The 24121-nt window shown below is 45.0% G+C and overlaps 1 protein-coding gene across 1 annotated transcript in view; it reads left to right on the forward strand.

Annotated features, from left to right (window-relative positions):
- HGFAC (HGF activator) overlaps positions 1–24121 on the forward strand; it is a 72710-nt gene that overhangs the window by 23789 nt on the left and 24800 nt on the right. Inside the window, exons 5-7 of the mRNA XM_030563861.1 lie at positions 1233–1355; positions 4102–4233; positions 5800–5910. Of these exons, the coding sequence (XP_030419721.1) occupies positions 1233–1355; positions 4102–4233; positions 5800–5910 (366 nt within the window). The remainder of the gene's footprint in view (positions 1–1232; positions 1356–4101; positions 4234–5799; positions 5911–24121) is intronic.

The following is a 24121-nucleotide window of genomic DNA, read 5'->3' on the forward strand; positions in this document are numbered from 1 at the left end:
TAGGAAGCATTAGATAGAGAATTCAAATGTAGGCAAAATATTGGGCCAGCCTCTCAGCTGAATCAATTGGCCTCAGTGGAGAGACGCTGGTTTATACCAATTGATGAGTTACCTCAGTGTCTTTTGTTAACTAGTGTTATCCCATTAAAAAGTATTATAACTTTATATGGTGCTTTGTCATGTAAAAGGCAGCCTCCATCAATCGACTTCATGGGGACTGAGAGCAGTGGCGTCAGTTCAAATATTTCAGGGGCGAAGGGAATTCCAGTTCCTCTCCCAGGTCTCCTTTAGCTGGGGAGTCTGCCCTCCCTCTTACCACCATAGTTCATGAGCGGGTGCCCCCAGGACTTGAGTTCTCAACCTGATTCCCCTGGCACTATAGAGGGACAGACTCTCCATGCGCCGCGTCACAACACCATTTGAATTGGTGGTGTTACCTTGTGCTCCAGATTGCAACGCCACTTGCTGAAATCTGGCTTGGCGGCCCTCCCTCTTGACACACCCCTCCCACTTTACACCATTGACTGGGAGGTAGGGCTGACAGGTTTTTTTCATGTTTTTTAAAAATACTTTCAGAGAATAGGAAACTTGATAGTTGACTAGTTTGATGCAGTTTGTTTGTTCTGACTTAATTTGAGCTGCTCCTTCTCTTCTCTTCTGTTAGGAAATTCTGCATCATCCCACTTATCTTACTCTTAGAATGCACCAGAGTCTACCACCAGGAATGTATAATTTATATAATCTAAAGTAGAGACATAATCCCACTTAGTTATGTTGCTACGTAAAAAAGACAGCATTAATTCAGGCAAATGAGAGCTTCAGACTTTTTTTTTTATCACTAGTGGAAAGGAATAGCTCCATCTTGTGGACCTTTGTCCCATATCCTCACATGATACCTGCTGGCTTGACTTGACTTTTCAAGTTTTCAATATTGTGAATAATGATCATGTGTCAAATTTTGCTTCTGTTATATTATTATAAACCCATTTATTTCAGTGGAGGAGAAAAATTCAACTCACTGAGTTATATAGTTTTATAGATCAAGATAACTCTAGTTATTGTGCAATTAAAAAAGGAACAGTTGAATAAACATTGTTTTAGTGAGATCAAATGGTGATATTAAAGCCACAAGGCATCTGAATGCAAAGTGTTGTTATACTGCATAACTGGTCAATGTCAGACAAAACAAAGATTGAGCTGTCTGGCAGTTATTAACAATAACTTATTAATAGATTTCTCAGATTATTGTGCAAAGCGCCCATGCAAAAATGGAGGGACCTGTTCCGTTGCCTATGATCGTAGTTCTTATCACTGCGCATGTCCTGAGGCATTCACAGGAAAAGACTGCGAAATTGGTAAGTGCCTTATTTAATGAGCAATGGATATTAGAGGCAGAGGACTTGTCCAGCTTTGTTAGTGAAAAGGTAATGTTGTTGTGATGTCAGAGAACACTAAGACATGAATGTTTGTGTAGGCTGGTTTCCAAGTGATTATGATAGACAATCTGTTACTGACAGGACAGCTGAAAATAGCGTAATTATATGGTTATAAATTCAAACCTGATCTGAACCACCATTAAAGTATTAGGCTAAGAGACATACAATAAGACTCTCCCCCCGACCCCCGCACTCAGATTTTGAGATTAGCATACATACTTAGAAAAGAATAATTATATTATATAGCACTTCGGGTAGAGAGACATGACAAGCAAAAGAATTTTAGGTAAAGCACTATATCCCAGTGTATGTGCACATGTGCCCATTAGGGATCTTGCCATGCTCTCAGTGATTTTACACCATGACTTCCCTTGAGTTACTCCAGATTTACACCAGGGTAAGTGGGAGTTATCAGATGATAAGGCTCTTGTCATACTATTGCACTAAGTTTACAACAGTGAACAGTGCTGGTGCAGACTTAGCAATTGCTTAGAGCCCCAAAAGACTCAAGGGGCCTGGCCCCTTATTCACTTTTTCAGTGTGTGTGGTGGAGGTGAGGCAAAAATATTCCTGCTTAGGGCCCAAATGGGCTAGTGCTGCGTTTGGCAGAACTACTCCACTGAGGTCAATGGTGTTTCTCATAGGATAAGAACAGAATAAGGTTCCATAAAAGCTCTTGTTTCTCTTTGCTGTTCATTGAAATTCCTTTCCTGCTGCTCTGGAGCCACCTAATGGGGTGTGTACAACGTGTACGGTACTGGCTGGGGCACCAGAGTAGCTGCCTCCATTACAGTCTTCATCTGTAAGAACCATTCTGCTAAACTAACAGCTATGAACAATACGTAAAAGTGGGGTGAATGTCATATTTTACTCTGATTTTTCTTCCTTACTTTTCGTGAATTAACCATAAGAGGGCTTGCAGAATGGTGCCACTGTCTTGTTCACAGGAGCATATGACATTTTAAAAGCAGGAGAAGCCATCTGGCCCAACTGACCTCTTTATTTATTTCTCATTTATTCTACTGTTAGTCATAGCACCTATCACCATGGTGGCTAGGTGCTTCCATTACAAAGGTTAAAGCGCAAGTTGTTTGATTAGCACATAAGCCTGGATCCACAAAGGGACTTGGGCATTGCAGCAGTGAGTGTTGGGATGTGTAACTTTCAGACATCTAGAAAATCACTGGAACAACAATGTGATTCACAAAGCCTGAGTAAGGTGCCTAGGCTCCTTATACAGTGAATGGGGAGAGATGGGTGCCTAAGAATGAGATCCACAAAAGCAAGTATGTTAGCCAGGGACCCGCCAGAGCTAGTCAATGGGAGCTGCCAGCAAGAAGGGCGTGTCCTAAGTCCCATTCCTCACAGAATTAGACACCTAACTGCAGGCTGCAGGGAGGTGCATGTCCCTGTTGCAATCCACACCTGGGATCCCCTCTCCTGGAGTCGGACAGATAAAAGTGCTAATCTGCTGCTTGCAAGCAGAGGCCATGCATGGTGGGGCCATGTGTCACATTCCCCTCCACCTTCCGGCAAGTTGTTGCCCAGCTCACATGAACAGAACATACTCAGTAATATTTGCTGAAGCTGCTGTCCTCACTCTGCTCCCTCCTCCCACCTACTATCGGCAGGCATGGGTCATTTCTGCTTGCAAGGATGCCTTAGGTGCCCGCCTCACAAAATAACTGGAGGAGGAGAGTAGAGCACACACTTAGGAAGTGTGAGACCCAGGTTCAATTCTGATGAGCAGAGTGGATTTGAACCTCTCCAGAGTGTACCCTGTCCGCTGAACTATGGGATATTCTGATATGGGGCTCCCTCAATCTTCCCTGTTGAAGCCGTTCCACTATGGGTAACTAATTGAAGAGTCATTGGGCCAAAGAGAGCATGTGAGAATGTCTCCATAGCCTGGTGGTTGGGGCACCCACCTGGGAAATGGGAGATCCAGCCCCCCTGGTCCAATCACTCTTTAATTATTTCTCCAAAATGAAACAGCTACAACAGAAGAGATTGAGGGAGACCCCTATTAGAATGACCATAGCGCAGTGGTTAGCGCACTCTCCTGGAAAGTGTGGAAGACCCCTGTTCAAATCCTCTCTCCTCATCAGGCAGAGGTGGGGATTGAACGGAGGGTCTCCCACATCCCAGTGAGTGGCCTAACCACTGGGCTAAAAGCTAAATTGTGGGCATGGATGGTGGGTCTTCCTCTCATCAGGTTTTGCATGGGCCCCAGTCTGGTAGGTGTGATCAGAGCATGCCTACTGGGTTGGACTCCACAGGCAAGAGAGGCAAGCAAACACCTGTCTTCTTCTCATTTGTGGATCACATTCGAGGACAAGGTGGGAGATAGGTGTCCAGGCACTTAGAATGAGGCAGCAGTGTGCATGAACTGAGGCAGAAACTTAGTTGTCCAGAGGACTTTAAAAGCAAAAATGTAGGTGAGTGAGTGAGTGTACATGCCTACAGGGTTAGCTGGCAGCCAAGCAGGGGTTTTGTGGATCGCGATGGTACCTAAAACTGGGATTTAAATTTCTTTGTGGATCTAGGCCATACTTTCAAATAACATGTGGCTAGTTAACAAGAACAGGAATCATTAGGGCATAACAAATCATTTGGTATCATTCTTTGTAACAGACCTTAGAAATCTTTTTTTATTTTATTTTAGGGAAGTGTTTTGACGAAAGTCGCTATGAGTACTTTGACACTGGCGAAAGTTGGACAAGAATCCACAAAGGAGTAGTGGAAGAATGCACGTGTGTTAACAGCCGAATTGAATGCCAAAACACACGATACACAAGTATTACTCTGTGCTGTCCAAAGCATAAGCATTATTTTGTTCTAAGTGTGTATCTGCATGTAGTGGGCTAATTAAAAATAGTGATGCTGAAACCTGTGCTACAGTATTCTACATAGGGACCTGGCTCTTTCAACACATACACCCAGAAAGAAAAAAATATTTTTTCTTCTACTTATGGTTAATGGACCTGATTCAGCCTGTGAGCATGTGCTTAAGTGCTTTATTGAATAAGGATGGACTTAAGCATGTGTTTCATTTTAAGCACGTGCTTTCAGGAACAGGGATGTGATCCTGAACTGGGGCCCATAAGAATAAACAATAGATTAAAGAATAATAATAGCAAAATTGCACCTCTATCCCAGAATCTCAAAGCAATTTACAAATATTAATTAAGCTTCACAGCGAATTAGTTAAATATTGTCAGCCCCATTTTACAGGTGTGGAAACTGAGACACAGAAGTTAAGTGACTTTCCAAGCTCACATAGTAAGTCCATGGTAGAGTTGTGAATGTGCCCAGGAGCCAAAATCACCAATGGCATAACTTTGACCATAGGAATCCTGATTGCCAGTCGCATACTCTAACTACTTCACTAAGCTCCCTCCCTGTTGGTTTATTATAAAATATTACACTGCTCTCTCAAAACTTTTGCAATAGTGGGGAGCATTTTACGAGCAGTAGTAATAATAATTACTGTTCTTTGTTAAGCAATGATATTTGCAACAGAGGGGAAGCTCTATTGATATTGACAGTAAAAGTAAACAGTGAACCAGATCTTCAGCTGATGTAAATCAGCATAGCTCTATAATAGAACTATCTCGATTTGTACCAGCTGAAGGTCTGGATCAGTGTGGAAATAGTGAAAAAAGGGAAAACCAATTCCAAAAGTATATATGGCAGAGAAGGAGATGCCTCAAGATGTTGTCACCATGATAAATATGATGAACATCTCTACATTCTTCTTGCTTTCATCCTGTCATGATGATTCCAACAATATATGATGTGAAATTTGTTTAAGTGGGTTGCATTTTCTTGTACTGCATGTAGCATTCAGAGATTCCAAGGCCAGAAGGGTCATTGTGATTAACCCACCTCCTGTATAACACTGGCAATAACACTTTCGTGAAAAAAAATCTTAGAGGATATCTTTTAAAAAATCTTGATTTTAAAGATTGCTAGTGATGGAGAATTCACGACCCTTGGTAAATTATTCCAATGGTTAATTGTCCTCACTGTTAAAAAGATATGCCTTATTTCCAGTCTCAGTTGCCTAGCTTCAACTTCCAGCCATTGGATTGTGTTGTACCTTTCTCTGCCTGACTGAAGAGCCCATTATCAAATATTAGTTCCCTATGCAGATATTTACAGACTGTAATCATGTCACCCCTTAAACTTCTCTTTGTTAAGCTAAATTGATTGAGCTCTTTGAGTCTATCACTATACGGCATGTTTCCAGTCCTTTAATCATTCTTGTGACCCTTTTCTGGACCCCCTTCAATTTATCAACACTTTATCCTTCTTGCATTATGGACACTAATTGAGTTTGATCTTCTATTTATGTTTGTAGGTTGCACCAGTAATCCATGTCTCCATGACAGTGCCTGTAGAATGATTGTCTTAACTGGGAAAACTATATGTGGTTGCAAAGAAAACTTTGTAGGAAAATATTGCAATATTCGTAAGTATAACAATGTGCCAGGGAGAACAAATGTTATTGATCGATCATCTGACTGATAATAGGTGTGTGTTACTTGCATACTTTACTCAACATGTAGCAGAGTCTTCATCTGAAGAGTCATGTAGCGTAAGTAACTTCTCTCTGGCTAAGGCCACGTCTACACTACAGCATAAAATTGAAATTATTAAAACCGGTTTTATAAAATTGATTTTACGCGTCCACACTAGGGCACATTAATTCGGTGGTGTGCATCCATGGTCCTCGGCTACCATCGATTTCCGGAGCGGTGCACTCTGAGTAGCTCAGTAAAAGAATGAGACCAATAACTTCGATTTCCGTCCACACTAACCCTAAATCGATATAGTAATATCGATTTTAGGGTTACTCCTCTCGTTGGGGAGGAGTACAGAAATCGATTTTAAGAGCCCTTAAAATCGATTTAAAGTGCCTTGTAGTGTGGACGGGTAAAGCGTTAAATCGATTTAACGCTGTTTAAATCGATTTAACGCTGTAGTGTGGACCAGGCGTAAGGCATTTACCATATTCCTACAGTATAAAACCTATTGCATTATTCCTCACCAAGGCCCCAATCCGGTAAACACACATCCTTAACTTTATATACATGAATAGTCTAATTAAATGATTTATGCACATAAAGTTAAGCATATATTTGCAAGCATGTTTGGGATCCAATACATGTATTGTAGCATAAATTCTTCCACACAATATCATGCGTCTTATTTGTTCCCACATGAAGTAAAGCAATGTCTGTTTTAGCAAGATTGCTGGTAGCTTCCCGTATTTGTCAGTCAAATATAGTTAATAGGAATAAAAGTGTATGTGTTTGCTTTTAGTCACTGGGGCCTGATTCTTTTCTCACTTACACCAGTTTTACACATGTATAACTCTACTGATACTCCTGATTTACAGTATTAAAACTGAGAGGAGACTCTGGCTCTTGGCATCTAGACACACAATTGCTTTGTCATTTCTTGTTTGAGCTTCAGAGGTGCATAGTTTTTGATGCAGCTTTCTTACGAAGTTTTGAAGTTTGTTGCTGCATGGATTATATATATTTTTAAACTTTATCAGTGCACTAAATCTTCTCTTCAAGTAAACTCAATGACTATCTTTCAAATACAGCAATTTTTGCAGGCAAATTACAGTAGGTCATCAGCCATACCATGCTAATCTTGTCATCTCATTGGCTAAAAGGGCTTGTATGCTGATCCAGGGTCCATTGTAGTCAATGGCAAGAGTCTGTAAGAGGGTAGCAGCCTCTGAGCATGCCTCCTTGCTGTGTGGCATTCCATTGCAGTCCTCAGCCTCAGTTTCTCTCTTTTGGGAATAATTTATCCACTCCTAGAGTCTTTAAAAAAGCATTCCCTCTCTCCTGGGGTCTAATTTATTAAACATTGTCTGGTTCTCAAAAAGATCCTGCCTATGGCCCTGCCTTAGGTTTGGGGCTCCAAGCTTCTCTATTTCAGGAATGTGGGGTTCCAATTATGGCTATAAATGCTTCCCTTCAATTCTGAGTTTTCACAGCTCTCCTCCTTCAGCTGTGTAGATCGAGTCCTGGCCTCCATGGCCTGCAAACTCTGTTCTTAAGTTCAGGGTTTTCGCAGCCCTCCTTCTGGGGACTGTAGCCTTACTGAGTTCTTTCTCTCAGCAATTTCTAAGGTGACCAGATGTCCAGATAAAATCAGGACCGTCCTGATGTTTAGGTGTTTGTCCTGCGTCCCAACCGATCTTTGGTCGGGACACAATTTGTCCCGATATTTCATTCCACTGGCCTTATTTATTTATTTATTTTTATGTGCTCCGCCGGCAGCACTCGGCTTTTTTTTTCCTCTCTTGCTGCTCTGCCAGTGGATCCCCCACCCCCCCAATGTGTCCCAATATTTTCTCCCTCTCATCTGGTCACCCTAGCGAGCTCTCCTTCACTGGACTTGGAGCCTTCTTTTTGGTTCACCCAAATAATCATCTGACCAGTCCTTTGACCCTTCCCAGGTGGAACTAATAACCCCAAACACCTGACCTCTGAACAATGCTCCTGGCCCCAAGCCTTTAAAGGAACAATAGCCTGGATTTTCCTACTCTTTCTCTCACCCAGGGACTACTCCTTGGGACCATCTTCCTCTCAGCCAATGTCTTTTTTTGATTATTCCTTCACCTTTCATTTTTCTTACCCCTTTCCAGGTATCTGGGGAACTGGCCTCTCAGACTGTCTGCTCCAGGTCAGTACTCTGTAACAGACTCCATTGATTGCGATGGGCAATGGATCAGACCTAGCTGAGTGCTAGGATGGGAAACCTCTAAGGAACACTTACCGTATATACTCGATCATAAGCCGGTTCATTTATAAGCCGACCCCCCCCAAGATGAATAAGTAAAAATGGCGAATAGAGACGAATGACAATTCTCTGAAATAAAGATCTGCTGGTGGACAAATAGGAATAAAAGGCTTAGTCTACAGCCAATATTATTTACAACGATCAGTTCACGAGAATCATCCCGTCCTTGTTTACAAAAATATTATTATTCAAGTGCTTTCTCTTGTCAATTCCAGTTAGGTGTGTGTGTGCCGTATGCACAGTTGTCTGAAGGTTTTTCCCATAGCAGCTCCTTTTGGGTCAGCTGTGGAGCTCCCTGGAGCGGCACCTCCATGGTGGTGAATATATGACCCTGCCAACCTGGCGTCTCCTCAGTTCCTTCTTACCGCCAGTTACGGTCATTGAAACTGCGGTGGCTTGCTTTTGCAAGTGCTCCCTTAGTTCTCCTAGTAGCTTTGTGTATATAGTTTAATAGTTTAACAGTTGTATAGTTTTAATAGTTAGTTGGTGGGTGGTCCTGGGGGAATTCTGCATTACTGTGCATGTGCACAATTTATGTCCCCCACAGATTTCTTTGCTTCCCTGCAGAAAAATGACTTTCTGATGGGGAAGCAAAGGGAAGCCACAAGACTGGTTGAGACCCTCCCCAACAATATGTTTTGGGTGCCTAGGGCAGACAGCAGAGAGGTAAATCACTGTGGGGCAGGGGGCGGGATTGGGGAAGACTCAGCTGGTGGCTCTTACCCTGTACCGGGCTCAGCTGCTAGTCCTGGCTGGGCTGGGGAGGACAGGACTTCCTCATTCCTGCATCCATGTCAGACCCACCCCCAGATTTCTCCCATGGCTGTAGGAAGCCCTGCAAATTCTCTACCTCCTCTCGCCCCCTCTCCCCAGCACACTTCCTGCCCCCATCACTCCTCTGCAGGGGGAAGGATCTCTGTGCAGGGAGCTGCTCCCCTCTTCACCCAAGCCCAACCAGATGCATCTGGACCCCCTCGCTGGTTCTCCCACGCCAAGACCCCCCTGCCGAGCTTTATCCCCCCCCGAGATCCCCCCACTGAGTGCCAACAACCTGGACTCCCCTGCAGAGTCCCATTACCTTTGCCCCTAGAACCCCACCACAAGGCCCTGTGCATCCAGATCCCCCACTGAGCTGCCTGCACCCAGATTGCCCCACACAGAACCCACACCTGGATCCCCCCCACACTAAGCCTCTCCACAGTTGGATCCTGCCTTGCTGAGCCTGATTGCCCACACCTGGTCTGTTCCTTGCACTGTGTCAGGGTTAGGTGCAGCCTCATTGCTGAGTCCGTGACCCGGGGAAGCTGCACAGTGTGCTCCCCAGAGTCATGCTGAAGCCTTCATATTTATTTGACAAATAAAATTTGCAGAATTTGGAGAATTTTAAAATATTGTGCACAGAAATTTTAATTTTTTGGTGCAGAATTTTTAATATTTTGGCAGAGAATGCCCTCAGGAGTAAGCGGTGTAGAAGTGGAGGTTTTCCCCCCACCCCAGCTTTTCTGTTCCTCCTTGGGGTTGCCTCGATTCCAAGGCTTTAAAACTTGCAGAACTTGCCACAAGCCCATGCCAATAGGCGACCCCCACAATTCTTGTGTCAAGTGTCTGGGGAAGGTGTACCAAATGGAATGGTGCAAGATCTGCCAGGGGTTCTGTCCCAGGATGAAGAAGGAGTGTGACTTTTGTCTCAAACAGCTCCTGATGAAGGCGAGTCTTTGTCCGAAACCAGCCTCGGGCTGACAGGATCTGGCACTGGGCTCCTCCATGTGGAGTGCTCCAGCTTCCATGTGCAAAGCAGGGCCAAGGAAGGACTCTGAGCATAGAGACTCTCGGCACCTGTGCTCTCTGGCACAGAAGCTGGCAGAGGCGATGCGACACCGCTGTCACTTCCCAGTGCCACAGAAGCAGCATAGGAAGATTGATGGTGTGCTTGCCCGAACTGAGAGCTGTCACGTTGGACAGCGCCACTTCAGTGCATCCTAGAGAGGAGCACCCAGTGCTGGCAGCCCAGGAGGCGGCACTGTTGACTTTGGCCCCACAAGGGGGGGCCATCGAGTCTGGGTGCCAGTGAACTCTCCTGGTCAAGAGTGTCAGGTGGAGGACATCAAGTTGCCATCCACCCTGGACATCTTCAAGGCCGCACAGGACTTAATTGCCATGACAGAGCCACAGTCTCTGGCCACTCAGGACAAGCCTTCGATGTTGTAGAACGCAGCACCATCTAGAAGCAAGCCCCCGATGCTAATGCAAAGATCGCCTCAACGGTCCCTGATTCTATCTCTGAGGCACCGATCCCCAATACTAATCAGATGGCACTGCTCTCCATCATGGCACTGCGCCCCATCATGGCATTGATCCTGGTTTTGGCACTGCTCTACATCATGTTACTGCTCCACTTCATGGCACCGCTTCTGGTCACAGCACCACTCCCAGCCTCACAGCACCGATCCTTGGTGAAGCTCCAGTTGGCACCGCCCTGGCCTTCGTGGTTCAGGTCTTTGTTATCAGACTTGGAAGTGTAGTCCCATTAATCTCAGCGCAGATGACATAGGTTTGACCGCTGCAGGCTGGAAGTGGGTGTGGGGCCATGGCAGGCGCAGTGGGAAGGGCACACGCAATGGCCCTTCTGGACCCCATGGGCCTACCACTAAGCCCAGGGCACTCACTCTAGGGATTCTCACTCAGTGGTGTCAGAACCACAAGTGCCCCCAGAATTGGTGAGTCGTCCCACCCCTCGGGGTTCTGAGATGACACCGGTGCGAGTCGTGCAGCTGCCCCTGGATCCTGTCCCCACCACCGGCACTGTCCCTGTGGTGGTCAGAGTGGAGGCTGAGGCCATGCAGGATGCTCCCAGGGACCCAGAGGGAAAAGAGGACCCTGTGCCCCGCTGGCAACATCGGCATCTTCCCCAGATGAGGTGATTGCAGGGACCTCCTCCTCCAGACTTCCCCTAATAGATAGTTCTGCGCAGCAGGACCTGCTGTGCAGGGTGGCATGCAACATAGGGCAGCAGGCCGAGGAGGTGGTCGAGCCAGAGGACCCAATGGTGGACATCCTGGCTCTGGAAAGGCCATCAAGGGTGGCATTGCCCCTCATTAAAACTATTCAGGCCACCACCAAGACCCTGTGGCAGACCCTCGCCTCCATTCCTCTAACTGCTAAGGGAGTCAAGAGGAAGTACTTTGTCCCCTCTAAGGGGTACGAGTACCTTTACACGCACCCGCAGTCCTGTTTGTTGGTAGTGGCTGCAGTGAATGAGTGTGAGAGGTAGGAGCAGCAGGGTCTGACTCCCAAGTCTAAGGACTCTAAAAGTTTGGACCTTTTTGGCTGGAAGGAACACTTGACTAGGGGATTCCAGCTCAGGATTGCTAACCAACAGGCAATCCTGAGTAGATAGAACTTTAATTTCTGGAGCTCTATGTTAGAGTGCAAGGAGCTAGTGCCCACGAAGTCCAGGGAAGAGTTTGGGGCAATTGTTGACAAGGGCAAGGCAGTGGTATGGACCTCTTTACAGGCCTCACTGGACACTGCAAACTCGGCTCAGCGCACCTTGTCCTAGGGAATTGCCATGAGGTGAAGCTCATGGCTCCAGGCCTCTGGGCTTCCCCCAGAGGTGCAAAAGACCTTACAGGATCTGCCGTTTGATGGCACAGGCTTATCTGCAGAGCAAACTGACTCCAGGCTTCATAGCCTTAAGGATTCATGGGCCATGCTCAAGTTGCTGGGGGTTCACACCCCTGCCACTCAGCGCAAACATTTTAAGCCACAGCTGGTGCAACTTTTTTACCCTCTCCAACCTAGGCAAGACTTCTCTAGGAAGTGTGACGGGAGCAGCAGGCGCAAGCCTTCCCAGTTCCTGCCTAGCCACGGCCAGGGTCAGGCGTGCCCTTCATCAGGCTCTAAGCAGACCTTTTGAAGGTGCGCACGGGGATGACTCACCAGCCTACAGACCGAATCCTTATCCCTGTATCCTGAACCATCTGTCCCACTTCTGCTGTGCTTGGTCACAAATAACATCAGACCGCTGAGTCCTTTCCACAGTAGAAGTGGGATATTCTCTCCCATTCTGCTCCTCCCCTTCCCCATCCCTCTTCAGGGACCCTTCTCACAAGCATGTCTTCATGCAGGAGGTCCACACGCTCCTCACCACAGGGGCAGTGGAGGGGGTTCCTCAGGAGCTAAGGGGCAGGGGATTCTACTCCCATTATTTCCTAATCCTCAAAGCCAAAGGGGGCCCGAGACCCATCCTTGACCTGCGAGGCCTCATTCGCTTCATGAAAAAGCTGAAATTTTGCACGGTCTCCCTGAACACAATTATCACTTTTCTGGATCTGAGAGAACGGTCCGCCACCCTGGACCTCAAGGATGCATACTTCCATATTTTGATATGGCCTGCCCACAGACACTTCCTCAGGTTTGTGGTCTGTCACAAGCATTACCAATTTATGGTCCTTCACTTCAGTCTGTCCACGCCTCTTTGAGTGTTCATCCAAGTGCACATCGGTTGTGGCCCTTCCTACATTGGAGGCAGGTGCAGGTATACCCTTACCTTGACGACTGGCTGCTCAGGGGACAGTCCAGGGACCAAGTGGAAGCACAGGTCCACTTTGTGAGATCCACCTTCAACAAGTTGGGTCTCCTCCTCAACGAGAATAAGTTGACCCTGTCACCAACTCAAAGGATAGAGTTTATCGTGGTGGTGTTGGACTCTGGCCAGGTCAGAGCATTCCTGCCGGAGGCTCCTTTCCAAGCAATGATGGACGTCCTACAGGGCCTCAGTTGGTACCCTACCACCACAGCAAGGGATTGTCTGAGGCTATTCGGCCACATGACAGCATGCGCATGCATCTCAGATCTTTCCAAGCTTGGCTAGTGTCAGCCTACCGTCTGGGGAGCAGGTCCTCAAGTCCCTCTGCTGGTGGCTCAACCTGCAGGAGGTGTGCAAGGGAGTCCCCTTCCACAGATTCCAGCCCTCTCCGTCTCTGGTAACGGACACGTCAGTGCTGGGATGGGGTACGCACCCGGGAGGCCTTCAGACACAGGGCCTCTCATCTCAAGATAAGCTCTCACTCCACATCAACATCAAGGAGTTGAGGGCAGTCTGATGAGCATGCCAAACCTTCCAAGCTCATCTGCAAGGGAAGTGCAAGAGAGTCATTATGGACAACACAATTGTGATGTTTTACATAGACAAGCAGGGTGGAGCCCACTCCTCTCCCCTATGTCGGGACGCCCTCAAGCTGTGGGAGTTCTGCACAGCCCACTCCATTCACCCGGAAGTGTCCTACCACCCAGGTTCCCAGAAGGAGCTGCTGGATTACCTCAGGAGATGCGTCCACGTCCATCTGCCTGGATGTGATACACAATGTTTTCCAGAGGTGGGGAATTCCCCAGATCAACCTCTTTGCCACACGAGGCAACAGAAAGTGCCCACAGTTCTGCTCCTTCTGGAATCACAGTCCGGACTCTCTCATGGATGCATTTCTCCTCCCCTGGATGGAACATCTGCTGTACGTGTTCCCACCATTCCCACTTGTATACAAGATCCTGCTCAAGATTCACAGAGACAAGGCGGGGGTCATACTGGTGGCGCCAGTGTGGCCTCGCCAGCACTGGTTCACCACACTACTGGAGCTGTCGGTGGTCGCACCGATCGCGTTGCCTTTGGTCCCGGACCTGATTACCCAGGATCACAGTCACCTTCAGCACCCCAACGTCCAGTCCCTTCACCTCACGGCTTGGAAGCTTCATGGTTAAACCCTATGGAACGCATGTGCTCTGAGCTGGTTAGGGAGGTCCTGCTTGGTAGCAGGAAGCCCTCCACCGGAGCCACCTACCTGGCCAAGTGGAAAAGGTTCGCAACGTGGTGCACCAAGAGCTGCTCAGCACCAATGCAGGCCCCCCCACCATTTACCCCGGAATACCTACTGCACTTAAAACAGCAGGGTCTGCAGCATCATCCATCAAGGTGCATTTGGCAGCTATCTCTGCCTTCCACCCGGGTCGTCACCACCCCCATGATTGGCCATTTCCTTAAGGGTCTGGAAAGGCTCTACCCAAAGGTTAGACAGCTGATCCCGGTGTGAGACCTCAACCTGGTACTTTCCAGACTAACAGGGCTCCTGTTTGAACCACTGGCAACTTGTTTGCTCATTTATTTGTCATGGAAGGTGGCCTTCCAAGTTGCCATTACTTCAGTGAGGAGGGTTTTGGACCTAAAAGCCCTCACCTCCAACCCTCTGTACAAGGTTTTCTTTAGGGACAAGGTCCAACTTAGGCCTCACCCTGCCTTCCTTTCAAAGGTTGTGTCCCAATTCCACTCTAATCAGGACATTTTTCTACCTGTCTTTTACCCTAAGCTGAGAACAGAGGCTTCACTCACTGGACATTTGCCGAGCACAGGTCTTTTACATTGAACACACGAAGCCGTCCTGTATGTCAAACCAGCTATTCATGGTGGTAGCAAACTGGGTGAAAGAACTCCTGGTCTTGTCACAGAGGATTCGTCATGGATCACATCCTGTATCTGGACATGCTACGAGCAAGCAAAAGTTTCAGCTCTGTTACTAATGGCGCATTCCACAAAGGTTCAGGCCTCCTCAGTGGCATTCCTGGCCCAGGTCCCAATACAAGAAATCTGCAGGGTGATGATGCGGTCCTCGGTTCACACTTGTACCTCTCATTACACCATTACCTAGCATGCTAGGGATGATGCAGCATTTGGCAGAGTGGTGCTCTAGTCAGCGATTCCATAATTCTGACCCCACCTCCGGGGTTGGGCTTGGGAGTCACCTAACTGGAATCAACATGAACAAACACTCAAAGAAGAAAAAACAGTTACTTACTTTCTCGTAACAGTTCTTCGAGTTGTGCTGCTCATGTCCATTCCAGACCCACCCACCTTCCCCTCTGTCGGAGTAACCGACAAGAAGGAACTGAGATGGCGCCGGGTCAGCAGAGTTATATATTCACCACCGTGGAAGCGCCACTCCAGGGGGCTCGACAGCTGAACCGACGGGTGTTACTAGAGGAAAAACTTTTCTACAACTGTGCACGCAGCACACATGCACACCTAACTGGAATGGACATGAGCAAGCACTTGAAGAACAACAGTTACGAGAAAGTGAGTAACCGTTTTTTCCTGGCAGCATCCTGAAGGAAAGTAAGACTGATATTTTATGGCTATTGAGTGTGAGAAGTACAAGAAGCAGGGGAGGACTAAAGCAGGATCTTCAGGATTTAGCCACTGGTTTTTAGGGGTCCTGCAGTGAGAGAAGTGTGTAGTGCTTGTAGAAATGGCCTTGGTAGGCTGTCCCACTTAGAAGGAAGATGAAGAACTCAGGAGTGAGAGATGGGTGGAAGTTCAACTAGGGAAGATAGGAGGCAAGTGCCTGAGTACTGTGATTGGTAACCAGCCCTCTATCTGACCCTGCAATATCAACTTTGCTGGAGGGGAAGGCTTACCAAGGGTTATGTAGTATCAGTGGCTAGTACTGTTAAACTGTATGACTGTGAGCGATTTGCATTATCAAGGAATGCAATAAAAAAGTTCAGAAAAACATAAAAAAACTTGAAAAAGGGGAAAGTCCTCTAGGGTTCTTAACTGACCTTTTAGGATATCTACCCCAAAGGGTCATTTCCCAGCCCTTCCTCCACTCAGCACAGTTGGTGGTGGCTGGCCAAGGAAATAGGAACATGTAACATGGTTCTGACTAGGGCAGTATGCTCCACTTGCATTTATTGGTGTCCTGGGAGTGACTACACAATCCCTCCCAGAGTTCCTCCGGAGGCAGTGTGATTCCATAACTCTCTGATTGCAAACTGGAGTCCCAACAGGAACTGTCTTAAGGTTCCTTTTTAGTTGGCAGCTTCCAACACTCAAAGCTGAAATGTGACTTCATAAATGTGCGTGCAGTATGACCTTTATTATAAATCCCAAGATTACTGTAGTATAGCTATACTACTGGTTTGTGGTCTGACTTGTTTAGAGCAAGAAATAAGCAGGTGTTGATTGCTTACTTGAAAGAAATAAAACAAACACTTAGCCTGCTAAACAAATGACTTTAGCTGCCTATGAGCCATCTGCATGTGGATGCCTAAAACCCACACATAAAATGTGAAAGGAGAGATCCAGCTTATCTGTCAGGGCTGTGAAAATATGTTTAAAAATGAAAAGCTCTTTGCCAGGATTTATACAGACTAAACTAATGATAATGAACCTACCAACTCTACAGGAATATACTATACAATAACAACACAATCGTGATGAAGGCATTTTGGTGTTTGTCATCCCAGATGACATGGAATTCAGTTTTTTAAAAGAGTTTAGATTTTTTCCTCTCTTTTTCCCGTTCACTTGTCATGTACCTCTATAGGGCACAGTTTGAGGTTGTTTGAATGCCCAGAGCAGTTCAAATCAGCCAGTGTAAAGTCCAGGTTTCCTTGACCTTCTCTCCTCCAAATTCCCTGAACCTGGTGCTCCTTCCTACATCTCTCTTCCCCCACCAAATTTCCCATCTCTGGTGTACTTCTGTCATAAACAGATAGCTAAGGGTTAATGTTCTTTTACCTGTAAAGGGGTAACACCAGTAACCTGAAACACCTGACCAGAGGACCAATCAGGAAACAAGACTTTTTCAAATCTGGGTGGAGGGAAGTTTGTGTGTGAGTTCTTTGTACTTTGTTTTGGGTCTGACCCTCTCGGCTATGAGAGTGATTTTTCTATCTCCAGCTTTCTAATCTTCTGTTTCCAAGTTGTAAGTACAAAAATAGTAAGGTAATAAGGTTTATATTGTTTTTTTTTGGTATTTACATGTATGTAGTTGCTGGAATGTTTAAATTGTATTCTTTTTGTATAAGGCTGGTTATTCATTTTTTTCTTTTAAGCAGTTGACCCTGTATTTGTCACCTTAATACAGAGAGACCATTTTTATGTCCTTTTCTTTCTTTTTATATAAAGCTTTCTTTTTAAGACCTGTTGGAGTTTTTCTTTAGTGGGGACTCCAGGGAATTGAGTCTGCAGCTCACCAGGGAATTGGTGGGAGGAAGAAGTCAGGGGGGAAATCTCTTTGTGTTAGATTTACTAAGCCTGACTTTGCATATCCTCTGGTTGAGGGGGGAAGAGAGATTAGCTCTTGGTATTTCTGTTTTCCAGGACTGGAAACAGGGAGGGTGGAGTCCCTCTGTTTAGATTCACGGAGATTGCTCTGTGTATCTCTCCAGGAACCCAGGGAGGGAACACCTGGAGGGGGAAGGGAAATGGTTTATTCCCCTTTGTTGTGAGACTCAAGGAATTTGGGTCTTGGGGTCCCCAGGGAAGGTTGTTGGGGGGACCAGAGTGCCCCAAAACACTCTAATTTTTTGGGTGGTGGCAGCTTTACCAGGTCCAAGCCGGTAACTAAGCTTGGAGGTTTTCATGCTAACACCCATATTTTGGATGCTAAGGTCCAAATCTGGGAAAAATGTTATGACAACTTCACATTCCCCTGCATATACCTGTCAGTTTCTCCCTCTCTTTGCTCTCCCTGACTGCACACATACATACTGTAGCTTTCCCCCTGCCTTTTGCATCCCATGTTTCCCTACAAACACCCTTTTCTGTTGAGTAGATCTGGTGTAACATCTAGCCTTTGAAAATAAATATATAAGATTCATGATAATTTTTGCCATTAATCTTCCTAACTGAAAGTTCATCTGTCAGTAGAAGCTTGTGGATAAAAATCTTCAGAGAAACTCCTGAAAAATTACCAGTTTTCAAAATGGCTTCCATATCCCATTGTTTTCAGTAGACTTGAGACTATAGCTGCCCTTGAGTAAGGTGTCCTCTTTCAAATGGCCACTGCCTCCAACTGTTTTCAGTGAGAGTGAACCCAACAGTCACCTTTGTTAAGAACAGACCTACTGAGAACGGTTGGCGATAGATTGCTATTTTGAGAAGGGCTTCTAATTGCTGGCAAGTTACAACCTCAGTCCCGCTGAGATAAATGAGAGATGGTAGCCACTTTGAAAGAGAGCGGTTCTATGTGGAATTCTTTGCTGTAGAACATAATTTGGCAGCTCTGGCTGAAGCAGATACTTTCAGTTATGAGGAATAAAGAAAAAATGTCCATCATAAAAAACCAAAAACCCTTCATATGTAGCATAAGATTTCCATGAGTTTAACTACAAAAGAAGTCTGTGTTGATCCGTTATTAAGATAATTCAAGAAAAAGAAATAGTCTGAGACTGGGTGCTGAAATTCTTAAAGGACCCTTTTGAAATTAATTTTAACTAATAAGATAATTACCCAATTTACTTGTAAATTCTCAGAAAAATCATTCTTATTCAAAGAGTGAGTCTTGTAATTTTGAAGAGGATACACTGTTTTTTCTTCATACATGACAAACCTGCAAATCCCTGCTTTTGGTGCAAAACTCATCCTTAGCTATGGAATCAGGGAATCACGAGCAGGGATTCCTCATATAATTTGTATTAGAGATGTGCAGAAAGAGTCCAGACTTAGCTACTATGTCTTTCAGCTCCTCTGACCCCTACCCCTCCATTTTCATCTGTTCCTCCTTTACATTGTAAGCTCTTTGAGGCAGGGACTGTGCCTTCCCATATGTCTGTATATCAACTAGCATATTATGGGTGATACTGTTATATAGATAACAAATTTTGATAATGATGATAAGCAGCAAGAAAACCATCCCTGCTGTGTCTGGATACTGTAGCTCAGTTTGTATTTATACAAAAAGCAAAAAAAGCTGTTCTGTATTCTCTGAACACAACTGACCTTGCTGAAAACTGCAGCTTCTCATAAACCCAAACCTCTCTGGTTTTCATATGGCTGGATGTGCCCTTCCAAGCAGGACACAATCTAAGTTCGTACAGAATGTGTGGCTGTACGTGGCAGCTCCTAGGCTGGTCACATGCTGAACCAAGTTAAGAAGCTGAACTTCACTTTAAAAAAAAAATTGTATACTTTTATGGTTGTAAGAAAATCATCTAAACATGAGCTGAGTGCAAACCAATAGGTGAACTGATTGGGCAGGGGAGTGCTGAGCTAATATGTGTGAGTGAATTCAGTGAGCAGGCTAGGAGGAGTTATTTAATATACAGGAAAGTGTGTGTGAATTGATTTAATGTAGAGGAGGATGCAGATGAACTGATTTAGTAGGCGGTGTGAATAGACTGACTAGGTGGGAAGAGAAAAGTCAATAGATTTAGTATGTGGGTGGGTGTGAACTGATTTAATAGGCAAGAGAATAGGTGCAAATTTGATTTAGAGCCAGATTTTTTAAAGTATTTAGGTGCTTAAAGATGCAGATAGGCACCTAGTGGGATTTTCAAAAGTGCCTAAAAGTAGCTTTTCAAATCCCACTAGATGCCTAACTGCTTATTTAGGCACCTTAACATCTCTGAAAATCTGCCCCTTAGTGGGAGGCTAGTGATGAATTGACTGGGTAAGCTGGATCCTAGAATTTACAAATGTCCTTTCATAAGCATCCTTTTGTTTACAAAACATAGCACTATTGAGATCCTGTTCATTCCTGCCCAAAACTTTTGTATCTCTTTATCCTTTCTAATAACAAACTATTTGTTCAAGATGTTGTTATGAAATCTAACTCCATGTAGGTATTTATATCATACATGGCCATCAGTGTGAATTATTATTGCTGTGCTAAAATTGTAGTCTAAAATGTCACTAGAAAAATCAAATGAAAGGTAAACTTAGTCCCTGCTGTTAACTATGGAATGTATTCAGTTTATTTCATCAGGCCATAATGAACTCCTGATGGAATGTATAGAACTCTGAATTTAAACTTGTATATAAAAGGATTCCATTTACACAATATGTGGATTTATACAATTTTTTTTTGTTTTTTGGTAAACACTAATCTGAATTCTAGCTCAGCTGAGCTTTTAAATATTTGCAAGTCAAAAGTGACAAGGTATTTTTTATTACAGTAGAAACATATTAAACAGTAAACCTACTTGCAGTGACTGCAACATGCATTCTTTAAGCAAATGTTTAACAAAGAGATTGTGTTATAAATTACTTTATTTCATAATCAGATCCATTCCTGTTTTATATGTCAACCTTCCATTAGATTTAATTCATTTCAAGGGGCTGCCAATTTTGTGCATAGCTTTTGGCGCACAACAAATTGTTTTTGTGTTTTTCATAATCAGACTATGCTTTCAATGGGAATTTGTTTCAGTGATAAGCTCAGTCAGACTGTTGTGCTGTTGGAAGTCATATTGCCATTTACCAATGGAAAGCAGCACATTATATGAACCATTTTTTCTTCATAAATGGGCTAATCCGATTGTTTCTGTTTGTATAGAATCCTGTGGCCAAGCAGAGAGATAGATGGTAAATAAATTACAGAAGTTATAGAAAATAATTCTTTCCACTTCTATAGTGGCTTTCATGCAAAAATTTAAAAGCATTTTACAAACATTGATTTGTGAACCATCACAATTCCCCAGTAAGTGTTATCCATCCCTATTTTACAGAGGGGGAAATGAACACACAGAAATGTTAAGTAGCTTGCCCAAGGTCAGATAGGAAGCCAGTAGCAGCACCAGGAACAGAATCTAGTACTCCTGACTCTCAGGCCTGTGCTGTACCATTAGACCACACTTCCTCCTCTTTAAAGAGTGAAAAGACCCACTATTATTAGTAAACCCTCCCAAGGGTTCAGACACACACACACACACACACACACACACACACACACACACACACACACACACACGTGCGGGGAAAGGAAATCCATCCACAATGGGGAAGGCAGACATGCAGGTAAGGTGCAAGAATTCCAGGTGGGTAAGGCAAGGCCTATAGGAGAAGACATTATTGAAACAAAGAAAGCTGGTAAATCGTACATCTCACAGCCTTTCAGGACTGCAATGCACTGGAAAAAAAACTGTAAGAGGAAAAATACACCTTTTACCTGCAGAATTGTGCATAATATGCACCTTTGAAACAAGCAGAAAGCACAGAAAGTGATGAGACTGGAGGATACTACTACAAAGTACAATAAAGACACATAAGCTGCTGCAGATTCCAAATAAAGTGTCTGAAAAAGATTCAAGAAGGCAAGAACAAGTTGATGGATTTCTAAAAATGAGGTTTAAAAATCTGTTTAAACATTCAGCTCCTGAGAGTGCTAGTGAAGATGTGGTAGAAATAGAGATACAAAATGGAACTGTTTGAGGGACCCCCAATGTTCATTGACACTAGAATACAGAAGAGACAGAACCTTCCATTCCCAGTTCTTCAGAAACTCAACAGAGAAAAATAAAAAGTACTTTAAGGAGGAAAGTTGCACAAAACCACAAAGAATCTGGGAAAAACAGCTCCAAGTTGGTGCAATCCTTTAGGAACTGTGGAAAAGCAGACTGCCTTAGCACCATTAAATGGGGACAAAGGAACCTTTTCAACCTGACCATAGTTAGGAGGGTGGTGAAGCACTGCAATCAGGGGCGGCTCTAGGCATTTTGCCGCCCCAAGCACGGCAGGCAGGCTGCCTTCAGCATCTTGCCTGCGGAGGGTCCGCTGGTCCTGCAGCTTTGGCAGACCTCCCGCAGGCACGCCTGCGGGAGGTCTGCCAAAGCTGCAGGATCAGTGGACCCTCCACAGGCAAGAGCTGAAGGCAGCCTGCCTGCTGTCCTCGCGGCGCTGGCAGAGCGCTCCTTACGGCTTGCTGCCCCAAGCACGTGCTTGGCGTGCTGGGGCCTGGAGCCACCCCTGACTGGAATGGACTGCTTAGGGAGGTCATAGAATCTCCATCCTTAAAGGTTTTTAAGGCCTGGCTTGATAAAGCACTGGTTTGGATGGTTTAGTTGGTGTTGGTCCTGCTTTGAGCAGGGGATTGGACTAGGTGACCTTCTGAGGTCTCTTCCAACCCTGATATTCTATGATTCTATGACAACCAGTGAAGAAGAGCTGCAAGCAAGAGAACTGTAAGCTCAGAATTGAAGGAGCTAATGTTTGTTAGGCCTTGATGTGTTTTTAAACCATTGAGGAGGAATGTAATGATGTGTCTTTTTAAGGGCTTCCGTATTGTGATCTGCCAACCACAGCACTGCTTGTCTAGTGAGTGAGTTGGAGTGTGGAACAGATGTTGGATGTCTGATAATAAAATAGCTTATCTGTGTTTGTGTAGATTTACCTGCATAGGACATTACAGACTAAATTAACTAGGCCTCTTTTTCCACAATAAGCATTTCAAAAAATACTCTCAGAGATATTGCAATTCAACTTGCCCAATGAGTTTTGATGATGCTAAAGACCTTGTATGGAGATTGGATTGTGGACAAAAGGAGTCCACGCTAGGTAGACTGATGGATAGAGATGACTGAATATGGTGCATTCTTGTATTTTTACACACAAGCAAAAATTTAGAAAACTATCTAAACAGCCAAAGACATCCAGTTGTATTTTTTCCGCAGCTGTAGCATTGAGTTGCAGATATGCAGCAATGTATGTACATTAGGTTTCAATCCTGTGAGGTGCTGAAAACCTCCAATAAACGACTTGAATGAGAATTGAGGGCCCTTGGTGTTTAGAACCTGGCAGAATCTAGCCCTGATACTGTGTTAATAGATGGGCCCCTCTCCTCTTTCATTCTTAAAAAAGTTCACATCTCTAAATCATTTCTGAATGTAATAAATACACTACCAATGAAACTTGCACCTGGCACTTCCCTGGCCAAATGTAACAGGAGATTGTTAACATAAAGCACAGTGTGTTTTTTTCATGAACCTGACTGTTTCAGTCAAACACAGATGATATTTCATTATCCTATAGTCTTGATCAGCAAATTACCTTAAAAAGAGCCTACTCTTCTTATCGTTATTATTTAAAACAAGATAATTTGTTTCAAATAAATTTTATTAACAATTATTGGGATGAGAAGAATTTGAGTAGAAATGGGCCTGATCCCAAAGTCCATATCAGAACATTGCAGAGGTGTTTGGAATCCAAATGCAGCTATAAATCCAATTTTGCAAATGGCCCAGCAGGTCTTGAACCCAGGTCTGCCACACAACAGACAGCTCCGTGCTGCCCCCAGCAGCAGCTATAATGAATTTGTGCTCTATTACTCACAACTCACTGTGGACATAGACCACGGGAAGTCCTACCTCATGGGGTCTGACAGGCAGCAGACTCCTGGCTCCTGATTGGCTCCCTGACCTTTATAAAACCAAGCGGCATTCCAGAAAATATCCAGGCAATGGTGCATATCTCTTGTAGCTGCCGTGATCATTCTTGCTCCCTGTTCTTGAACTTCTGGCTTTGACTTTGCCTTGATTTGGACATTGCCTCCTGACACGGATCCTGAAACCTGACTTGGACTCTGATCTTTGGTATTGACTCTGACCTGGAATTTGAATATGAATACCTCTGATACTCTCAGCCTCAGGTTTAATCCTGCTCTGGCCCTTGGTCCTGACTGCTCTTGTCAGGATCTGACAGTTTTTTCTGGATCACCCTAGCCTGTGTCGATGACCTACCATGGAGGCAGCAGGCCACTCCTTGCCTGGCATGTCCCAGAGACTATGGGAGATGTCTGAATGGGTTGACCACTCCCAGGAGGAGATCCCCACACTTCAAATCCAAGTATCGCAGCTCACAACAGAGAACCAAGCTATGCACAGGCAATCCACCCAGCTCCATAATGACAATGTGGCACTGCAGGCCCAGCTGGCACAGCATGCCTCAGATAACCAGCTTCTACAAAAGCAGGCAGCCCAGCTGCAGGACAAGAATGCTGCACTATGGGCATGTACTGTGGCTGTGTACCCAGACCCACTCTTTCTCCCAGAACATTTTATTGGGGACCACCAAAAATTTAAGGGGATTA

This window comes from Gopherus evgoodei, chromosome 5, assembly GCF_007399415.2.
Source record: "Gopherus evgoodei ecotype Sinaloan lineage chromosome 5, rGopEvg1_v1.p, whole genome shotgun sequence".
In the NCBI taxonomy this organism is placed as follows: Eukaryota; Metazoa; Chordata; order Testudines; family Testudinidae; genus Gopherus; species Gopherus evgoodei.